The sequence below is a fragment of the Oncorhynchus keta genome, chromosome 1 (genome assembly GCF_023373465.1).
Source record: "Oncorhynchus keta strain PuntledgeMale-10-30-2019 chromosome 1, Oket_V2, whole genome shotgun sequence".
Lineage (NCBI taxonomy): Eukaryota > Metazoa > Chordata > Actinopteri > Salmoniformes > Salmonidae > Oncorhynchus > Oncorhynchus keta.
This window is the reverse complement of record NC_068421.1, coordinates 45,143,334-45,153,939: the sequence shown is the minus strand read 5'-3', so window position 1 is coordinate 45,153,939 and position 10,606 is coordinate 45,143,334. Positions and strand designations below refer to the sequence as shown.

Below are 10,606 nucleotides of genomic sequence, written 5' to 3'. Positions count from 1 at the left end.
TTTTTTTTAAGGTAGGCGCGTGGATCAGAAAACCAGTCAATATCTGCTGTGGCTGCCTCATGCAGCGCCACACATCGCCTTCGTTGGCTGTTAATTGTGGCCTGTGGAATGTTGTCCCACTCCTCAATGGCTGTGCAAAGTTGCTTGGACGTACACTTGGACGTTTGTCCCGAGAGCATTAATGTGAGGGACAATGAAGTCTATATTCTTTAGTGACGAGGCCATGTAGTTTGACCTCCCAAATCAGCTCTACTACTCCTTTAACAGTACATACCAGTAGAAGTGCTATACTGTCAATTCCAGTGTTCAGTGCCGCTGACGTTGGGCCAAGTCTTTGAGGTTAGGTATTTGACTCCAGTGACAATCACTAAGAAGACACCGTCACGTCACCAAAGGAAACATTACACATTCTACTGTTCCTTGACAGAGGGATGTGCATAGATGTCAGCAAAAGCATATCTGAGAACAGGATTTTTGTCAAATCGTGGTTCGCATCAACGGGATGGTGCTATTTGGCGATGACATACAAGACTAAGTGGTAGAGAACATAAACGGGGATGCACACAATTTTATGGTCTAAACATATCCGAGAGAAAATAGAAATAGTTCCCTACTCATTCCCGTTTCTGAGTGCAGCACCAATGGACGTGACCTGTCCTAGAGGTCATCTTATTCACACTGGAGACAGGCGTACGCACTTGGCCCAGGGCCTAGCTCTAAAAGGAAGTGTGAGTGTAGGCCTCTCTCTGCTTCAGTTTATCTTACCCGTTATGCAGTACACACATTCCATAGTTCCTGAGCCAATGGGAACGATTGAAAAGCTCTCTCAATGCCCACGCCGACACAGTAGGGCCATGGACTGCTCCAAACTCCAGTAGAAATCTTCACTTTGTGATGGATTAAAAGTAGAACCAGAAACAAGGAGAGGACATGTTGAATAAACATTTAATGAGAGGAGAGTTTATGGGCTGGAGCTGGGCCGGATGAGGGAAATGGAAGTGGACCATAAGTTGATATCTGTTTTATTCATTTAAACGTTTAGCTACTGTTGTGATAACCAGCAGGGCACTTTAACCCATACAGACTGTTTGTACAGCTGTTATCTGTTATTATATTCTACCAAGATAAATTGGCTCACAAATTACATGTGAATTCTTATATTTGAGGCACTTGGTAACAGATGTTCCCTCCAGCGACCAAGGAATGGGGCAAAAATCGGTTTGAATGAGGCACTGGTGTGTTGTGGTGATACAACACTGCCATCTTGTGGACAAAGTGGCTCTCCTTCTCACCATATATCTTTTTTTCTCACCCTTTTAGTAATGCGTTACTCTTACCACTCTCTATCATTAACCCCAGGCAGGCAATAGATTTAGCTTCATAAAGTTTAAGACACAAGATCTGAATGTGTTGTGATTACAGTATCTTTTGTATTTGAAATGCTCTTAAGACAGGGAGGAAACTCAGGCAAAGAGTTTCAAAGTCTGTTCCCTTTGCTCATCATGTTCTCTGACTTCCCTCCTCTAGACACTCACCCATGCTTGCTATGTCAATGAATGACATCACTGTTTCCTTCATCCCTGTTTGGCAGTCTTTCCGTCAGGGAGAGAGGGGGAGAGATTTACAGGGCCTGAACGAATAGAAAAGAGGGATGTGAATAGTGAGGGGAAGATTGATTAAACTCTCCATCCCCTCATCTCTTCAGGGCAAAAACCATTCAAGTGTATTTTGGGAACATCATTTTGTCCAAGAGTTTGAGGCGAAGGGGAGAATGTGAGTTCCTTGTCTCAGAGTGAGAATGTTTAACAGTCAGAGAAGCACTCCGCTGGTTTTGTCAGTGCAAAGGTCAACTATCTGTCTGTAGCTAAGAGTCTGTCAATGTACTTTGAAGTTTAGATCCCCAATGGTGAAACAGCCTCCTCCATTTACAATATATCAACAACAAAGAAGTTACTGAAATCAAAAGCACACTGTTTTTCCCCCTCGGACATCATTCTGCGCGACATCTCCTCGCCTTAAACAATGCTGGTGGGGTGTCTGTGGCACCAGTTCTGCCTACTGTGAGTTCTGCTTTAAGAGATGAGCCCATGTTTGGTGATGTCATTAGACTGAATTCAACAAGGGCCCCAGTGGAAAATACTCCACGCTTGATACTCTTTTCACTTTTGGGGGGTCTTCTTGGATAGTAAAAAATCAATCTTAGAAAGAGAAAAGAATATAGCTGTCAGCTTGTCATTAAATAATGAATCTAGCTATATCTAACGTGGAACCGGGCATATTGTCCTTGTTGAGCACCGAGTAACTGATGTCATCTCAGTTGTTGGTCCTTGTTTTTTTCTGTTGTCATAAATGTACTTACCTGGTCAGAGTATTAGGTATTAAAGCCAGTCATGAAAGTTACATTTTTATTTGTGACATAAGTGAATGTTGCACAGACGTAAATTAAAAGATTGAGATGGAAAGTATTTTAGGGCTTCAGATTTGAATTATTTTCAATTCATTTTTTTTGCACAAAGTACTTGGCTAAGTTTCATGACATCAAGTCAGTGATGTCACACGGTTGGAAGCCCTAAATAGCTCACAAACATGTTCGATGCCTTATTGAATCCTCGTTACACCTCCACCACAACAACCTTCTTATTTTCACACTTCCTGCCGACTGCAGGAGCCAACGTGTCTCATTTAAACCCCATAGGCCATCCTTGTTTGTAAAGGCAAAAAAACAATGATTACATGTAGGGCCACCGTCAGAAGGTCTGTAAAAACGATTCACCATTGCACAGCAGCAGTCAAATGGCTAACCTGAAGCACAACTGAAAGCACTACAGTTCACCTGATTCATCGTCACAACTCATCAGCATGGTATGTGCCATAGCCTACTGCTATTTCTGTAACCTTGCTTTATGTGTTTATGCAATAACCAGAGTTTTCTAATAACCTTCTAGAGAGGCCATGAATCATGTAGAAGGACAGTAAATTAGTTTAACGTTTTCAAATATTTTCTGGGGGAGGATCCCTCCAGCCACAACACCAGACTTGGTCCCCGCAATGTCTATACCACTTCGCCCTTGGCGAAGACAGCAGAGTTTTTCCAGTCCGAGTACACCAGGAAGCCAGTGAAAGTGCTGTCAGTCTTGGAGCTGGAGTAGAAACCACTGTACTCTCCCAATGCCATCTGCACCCACACCTGGTCGCCAGGGATGAGGTGCAGCAGCGAGCCTCCGGACAAAGATGCTGGCTTGGGCCAGTTCCCATAGAACTGGAAGTAGGACGCCATTGTGAGACCGTTCTTCATCAGGTCAAACTGCAGGCTGGCCCGGTAGACGGTGGCGTGGACCGCAAAGTAGTAGACGCCGGGCACTTTGCAGGTGAAGCGTCCTGTTTCCGCGTTGAAGTCGCCCTGCTCGTTTAGCGTTACCTTGTCAAAGCGCACAGCGTCTTCCGCCGCCACGGGCATGGTGCGGCCCTCGGACAACTTGGCGCTGAAGGCTGATTTGGGAGCAACGGCGCACTCCCCCGACTGCCCCCTGTCTCCTTTATCTCCAGGGTTCCCCTGATCTCCAGTGAGGCCTCTAAAGCCTGACTCGCCTTTAGGGAAAAGAGGGTAAAAACACAATGCTGTTACTACTGTTGATACAATAACAATTGAACCAATTGAACCAGGGGAAGACTCATGGATCTATATAGTAGAAAGTATGGTGCACTGTACCTGTCTCTCCCCTGCCTCCCTTCTCTCCCTTCTCCCCAGGGACAGAATCACGCCCATCCCTCCCATCTCTTCCTGGTTGGCCAGCACTACCGTGCACCCCAGGAGTACCTGGGATACCTGGTTGTCCCGTACACAGACTGGGCGGGATCTTGTTGTTGTCTAGTTGGCTGGAGAAGTTGACCAGTAGAACAGGGAGGAGGAGGAGGAGGAGGGGCCACAGCTGGAGTGATGTCATTTCAAGGCTACTATGTAGAGGAGGGAAACATTCTCTGTCAACATGAAGGAGTGAAAAACATATTTTCTGCTTGATATTCTATTCTCCAGAAATGACTTTTCCAGGGGATCCTCCAGTGTTTCATCTGTGAGATTATAAATAGCTATGGTGTTCATTGATTTGTTCTGAAGATGTTATGAGATGCACAACAGTGCAAGGGTTACATAATCACAAGGAAACCTAATTACACAAACTATTGAACCCATTAATGCTATGTGCTGAAATCAATGGAAATATCCTTCAAAGAATTATGACATGAAATGATAGCAGAAAAATAACGTGTAACGGCTGTCATATATTAAAGACTGAATCAGCTTTTCTTATTGACATACATTATTGACTACACTGACTTGTGTAGTGTGAATACAGACGTTCAACTCCTTTCCCATTGGTCACATGTGTAGAGAAAGGTCTCGGACTCTCACTCAACTGGACACAGCTAAGAGGAGGGGTCAGATGACCAGGGGAAATCATGCAACTGGAGAGAGGGAGTGACGGAACTGGAATAACCATCTAAAAATAACATAAGACGCCTCATACCACGGGCCACAAACCTTTGAGAGTATAGGCCCCCGGTACAGTTAACAAGAGCATACACAGTACCTACAGTGCATTCGGAAAGTATTCAGACCCCTTCACTTTCCACATTTTGTTACATTCCATCCGTATTTTAAAATGGATTCAATCTTTTTTTTGTATCTGTCTACACACAATACCCCATAATGCAAAAACAGGTTTTTAGAAATCTGGGCAACAATATTAAAAATAAACTGAAATATCACATTAGCATTGGTATTCAGACCCTTTACTCAGTACTTTGTTGAAGCACCTTTGGCAGCGATTACAGCCTCGAATCTTCTTGTGTGACGCTACAAGCTTGGCACATCTGTATTTGGGGAGTTTCTTACATTCTTCTCTGCAGATCCTCTCAAGCACTGTCAGGTTGGATGGGGAGTATCGCTGCACAGCTATTCTCAGGTCTCTCCGGGAGATCAGGTTCAAGTCAGGGCTCTAGCTGAGCCACTCAAGGACATTCAGAGACTTGTCCAGAACCACTCTTGTGTTGTTTTGGCTGTGTGCTTAGGGTCATTGTGTGCTTAGAGTGAACCTTCAACCCAGTCTGAGCTCATGAGCGCTCTGGAGCATGTTTTCATCAAGTATCTCTCTATACTTTCCTCTGTTCACCTTTTCTTCTATCCTGACTAGTCTCCCAGTCCCTGCCACTGAAAAACATCCCCACAGCATGATGCGTCACCGTAGGGATGGTGCCAGTTTTCCTCCAGATGTGAGGCTTGGCATTCAGGCCAAAGAGTTCAAGCTTGGTTTCATCAGACCAGACAATCGTGTTTCTCATGGTCTGAGAGTCTTTAGATGCCTTTTGGCACACTCCAAGCGGGCTGTCGTGCAGTTTAATGAATAGCTTCCGTCTGGCCACTCTTCCATAAAGGCCTGATGAGTGCTACAGAGATGGTTGTCCTTCTGGCAGGTTCTCCCATCTCCACAGAGGAACTCTGGAACTCTGTCAGAGTGACCATCAGGTTCTTGGTCACCTGACCAAGGCCTTTTTCCCTTGATTGCTCATTGATTGCTCATTGATTGCTCATTGATTGCTCATTGATTGCTCGCTCGGGCGGCTAGCTCTAGGAAGTCTTGGTGGTTCCAAACTTCTTCCATTTAAGAATGATGGAGGCCACTGTGTTCTTGGGGACCTTCAATGAAGCAGACATTTTTTGGTACCCTTCCCCAGATCTGTCCCTCGACACAATGCTGTCTTGGAGCTCTACGGACAATTCCTTCAACTTCATGGCTTGGTTTTTGCTCTGACTTGTACTGTCAACTGTGGGACCTTATGTGTGTGACCTGTGTGTGCCTTTCCAAATCATGTGCAATCAATTGAATTTACAACAATTGCTCAATTTCAAGTCTCATTGCAAAGGGTCTAAATACTTATGTAAATAAGGTATTTTTTAAATTATTAGCAAATAATTCAAACATATGTTTCACTTTGTCATTACGGGGTATTGTGTGTAGATTGAGGATTTATTTTTATTTAATTCATTTTAGAAAAAGGCTGTAACGGAACAAAATGTTGAAAAAAGTGAAGGTGGCTGAATTTCTTCCGAATGCACTGCATGGCTGACAGGCATCATACTTTTAAAAGGCTATAAGGGCAATAAGATTATGACCATACCCTATATAAGTCCCGTGTGGCTCAGTTGGTAGTTGGTAGAGCATGGTGCTTGCAACGCCAGGGTTGTGGGTTCGATTCCCACGGGGACCAGTATGGAAAAACAATAGGAAAATGTATTCACGCACTACTGGTCTGGATGAGAGCGTATGCTAATTACTGAAATGTGATGCTGTTAAATATCTGTTGGCGTCAGTGCTTCTTTAAAACAGCTGTTTCACATTAAATGTTCACGAGAGCAGCAGTGCCAGAATGGAAGCAATCATTATTTACACTGTTCAAAACAAAAGCTCAGTGTTAATCCCTGCTTTCCTTTGGTGTGAGTTCGGGATCGTGTCTGTGTCTGTCTGTGTCGTCTGTGTGTGAGTAAGCCTGAGGGTTTTGAAGTGAGAGACAGAGTGTCTCCGCCGCCTCCTTTAGCAGTGCTGGGAGAGAGGAGGCAGATGTGAGCAACTGACAGTATGTCTACAGACGGACACTGTTGGCTACCATGGGACTGCATCACAGGACGGGTCTCACAAGGCCTGAGAAAACAGACACGGGAACGGCAGGGCATGTCTCCAGAGCACTTCACAATCCATTTCCAGATAGCAAGAGTGAACCATGTAGCAGAGAACTGTGCAACTTGATCACACAAAAGAATGCTCACGTTGAAAATGTAAAATTACTACCACAGAATATACCCATATTCAAACGTCCGTTTTAGACATTTAATAAAACTATCTTCGAGTAAGGACTTCCAGCCTGTAATGTGCTCACTACAAGCAAGTATTACTTTAAGGCCAGATAATATGAAATCCTGTCTTCCAGGTTATTTTCAGTTCAGTGCAGCCGTCGTGAGTCAGTGGTATATTTCAGCCACAGCTGCTGTATTCTTTATGACAGCATTTAAAGACCTGTTCCGAGCACAGAGGTCTGGCCTGTGGAGAAACTAGCCGAAAGACGTGTCCGCATTCTGAGGAAGAACAGACAGACAGGATAAACACTGGAATCTGAGAAGCTGCAGACCACTGTATCCCTATATTGACCACAAAGTCCCTTTTTTTGTGGGAATACAATATGCAAAATACAATAATACCTCAGTATGTATTGTTGCAACTTTCTGAGCTACTAATCATCCAATAACAGAAGGGATGTTGGCAGTATCACAAAGAATCACAGTATAGCACGTTTCTGATGAGGATAGCAGCAGCTCTACGACCGGTTAGAAAAAATGTATACTATTTGAATAGGATACTATTTGTTACTTTAATAAAACATGTACAGTGGGGAGAACAAGTATTTGACACACTGACGATTTTACAGGTTTTCCTACTTACAAAGCATGTAGAGGTCTGTAATGTTTTATCATAGGTACACTTCAACTGTGAGAGCCGGAATCTAAAACAAAAATCCATAAAATCACATTGCATGATTTTTAAGTCATTCATTTGCATTTTATTGCATGACATAAGTATTTGTACATCAGAAAAGCAGAACTTAATATTTGGTACTGAAACCTTTGTTTGCAATTACAGAGATCATACGTTTCCTGTAGTTCTTGCACACACTGCAGCAGGGATTTTGGCCCACTCCTCCATACAGACCTTCTCCAGATCCTTCAGGTTTCGAGGCTGTCGCTGGGCAATACGGACTTTCAGCTCCTCCAAAGATTTTCTATTGGGTTCAGGTCTGGAGACTGGCTAGGCCACTCCAGGACCTTGAGATGCTTCTTGCGGAGCCACTCCTTAGTTGCCCTGGCTGTGTGTTTCGGGTCGTTGTCATGCTGGAAGACCCAGCCACGACCCATCTTCAATGCTCTTACTGAGGGAAGTAGGTTGTTGGCCAAGGTCTCAAGATACATGGCCCATCCTTCCTCCCCTCAATACGGTGCAGTCGTCCTGTCCCCTTTGCAGAAAAGCATCCCCAAAGAATGATGTTTCCACCTCCATGCTTCACGGTTGGGATGGTGTTCTTGGGGTTGTACTCATCCTTCTTCTTCCTCCAAACACGGCAGGTGGAGTTTAGACCAAAAAGCTCTATTTTTGTCTCATCAGACCACATGACCGTCTCCCATTCTTCCTCTGGACAATCCAAATGGTCATTGGCAAACTTCAGACGGGCCTGGACATGCGCTGGCTTGAGCAGGGGGACCTTGTGTGCACTGCAGGATTTTAATTAATGACGGCGCAGTGTGTTACTAATGGTTTTCTTTGAGACTGTGGTCCCAGCTCTCTTCAGGTCATTGACCAGGTCCTGTCGTGTAGTTCTGGGCTGATCCCTCACCTTCCTGATGATCATTGATGCCCCACGAGGTGAGATCTTGCATGGAGTCCCAGACCGAGGGTGATTGACCGTCATCTTGAACTTCTTCCATTTTCTAATAATTGCGCCAACAGTTGTTGCCTTCTCACCAAGCTGCTTGCCTATTGGCCTGTTGCCCATCCCATCCTTGTGCAGGTCTACAATTTTATCCCTGATGTCCTTACACAGCTCTCTGGTCTTGTCCATTGTGGAGAGGTTGGAGTCTGTTTGAGTGAGTCTGTGGACAGGTGTCTTTTATACAGTTAACGAGTTCAAACAGGTGCAGTTAATACAGGTAATGGGTGGAGAACAAGAGGGCTTCTTAAAGAAAAAATAAATTATTACTGATTGATAGGTGATCAAATACTTGTGTCATGCAATAAAATGCAAATTAATTACTTAAAAATCATACAATGTGATTTTCTGGATTTTTGTTTTAGATTCCGTCACTCACAGTTGAAGTGTACCTATGATAAAAATTACAGACCTCTACATGCTTTGTAAGTAGGAAAACCTGCAAAATCGTCAGTGTATCAAATACTTGTTCTCCCCACTGTATATTCCAATTACACAGGAATTCATCAATGCATTTGCAAAACAAAATGAGTTGCCTGTGAAACATAAATTCCTCCATTCCTTTACTGACTGTTTGAGTAGCAGCAAAAGATTGTCAATGGAAAATATATATTTTTCCTTATTGTAGATAATGTGGAACCACACCTACTCACAGCAGACAGTGAATATATAAAACTATTTTCAATCAGGAATCATGTGAAAATAAAGTTTACCAGTTAACGTCCAAAAGTCCTCAGGAGCTGCAGTCTTTGCCTTGTGCTGAAGTGAAAACAGTCTAAGTTATGCTTTAGCCAAAGAGTCTGGGGGGAAAAAAGGAGAACTCTGACTTGAAAGGAAACGGTAATAAAACCAAATTAGAAAGGGAGGGAGAGAGAGAGAGAGAGAGAGAGAGAGAGAGAGAGAGAGAGAGAGAGAGAGAGAGAGAGAGAGAGAGAGAGAGAGAGAGAGAGAGAGAGAGAGAGAGAGAGAGAGAGAGAGAGAGAGAGAGAGAGAGAAAAGACAGTTCGAGTATGAGGGAAATATTTGAAGTCTCGCCAGCGCAAATAATAAAGGGAAAATAAGTCTTCAATAAAAAGATCAGGATCAAACAAGAGTGAGGGAGAGGTTGAGAAATGAGGAACGAGAGTGAGTGGGGGAAAAGTAGGTGCAGCGAGGTCAACAAAGGTTGGCAGATTACATCAGATTTTAAGATTCGACACTGGAGGAATTTCTTTCCCCAACATAAACAGTGGGAGAGATCAGACTGTTGTGGTCACTGGTCAGGGATATGTAGCCACGAAACACTGAGGCATAGTCCTGGAAAACTCGAGCAATGCAGTTAACTGCTGTTACAGCCTAAGCGTCATATTGTGAACTCCTCAAAAAGCAGTAAGGCCTTAGGATCAGAGAATTCTTCTTTATTAGCTTTAACGTGGAGATATTTGATCGGTTTCATGAGCGTAAAGATACAGGGAGATACTTGAAATGATGTTGTCTTAGAGTGAAGCAATGTTGTTCTTTCCTCCGATTTTCTTCAGAAATTGAAGCAAAAGAGACTTTGGCTGGAATCCTCTCCTCGTGTCAGTTTTGAGCTGATTGAGGAATGTGAAAACATCCCACATTTCACTTAACCATTTGCAGCCCTTCTTAAAGAGGACGTGACTTAGTTCAGTAAAATATCACTCACTTTGATCGCTGTCTCTCCACGCAAAACAGCATGTATGTGTCCCTAAAGTCTGCTACAGCATTTACAAAGACACCACCTTGAGTTAGTAGTACGTCACTGATGACACCGCTTCCAGGTACAGACTACGTTGATGGGACTGCTGAGGCTTGGTCACATGTCGGTGGGAACCTCCATGTTTCTACACATGGGTTTGGTTTGTACACTACTTCACTGTTTTATGGGACAAGGAGAGGTTGGCAATTGCTCTTTAAAATCCCAGACCTAGACTTCTCCCTTTTCACTCGAGGCAATTGAACTGTTTCACAGAGGACTTCACAAGCCTTGCGTTGATGCCAGTAGCCATAACTGCACTGAGGTAGTGCAGATTTATATATGGTTTCAACTACCATGAGACAATCAGTCCATTTTTCC

The 10,606-nt window shown here is 43.8% G+C and overlaps 1 protein-coding gene and 1 non-coding gene across 5 annotated transcripts; one reads left to right on the top strand and one right to left on the bottom strand.

Moving 5' to 3' along the window:
• Positions 1 to 2,408: 2,408 nt before the first annotated feature.
• LOC127906005 (complement C1q tumor necrosis factor-related protein 5-like) lies at positions 2,409 to 9,395 on the bottom strand. Of its 4 annotated transcripts, none has more exons than XM_052526036.1 (3): positions 9,243 to 9,395; positions 3,710 to 3,954; positions 2,409 to 3,588 (listed from the first exon to the last, which is right to left on the bottom strand). In XM_052526036.1, the coding sequence occupies exons 2-3, from the start codon at positions 3,942 to 3,944 to the stop codon at positions 3,053 to 3,055; spliced, it is 771 nt and encodes a 256-aa protein (XP_052381996.1). In that variant the 5' UTR covers positions 3,945 to 3,954; positions 9,243 to 9,395; the 3' UTR covers positions 2,409 to 3,052. The 4 variants fall into 4 exon arrangements, with proteins under 4 accessions (XP_052381996.1, XP_052381998.1, XP_052381984.1 ...); XM_052526038.1 differs by having other exon boundaries at positions 3,710 to 3,951; positions 9,243 to 9,394; XM_052526024.1 differs by lacking the exon at positions 9,243 to 9,395 and adding an exon at positions 6,175 to 6,265.
• trnaa-ugc (transfer RNA alanine (anticodon UGC)) lies at positions 6,183 to 6,264 on the top strand. Its single transcript has one exon. It is a non-coding gene; the product is annotated as a tRNA-Ala (tRNA).
• Positions 9,396 to 10,606: the final 1,211 nt, after the last annotated feature.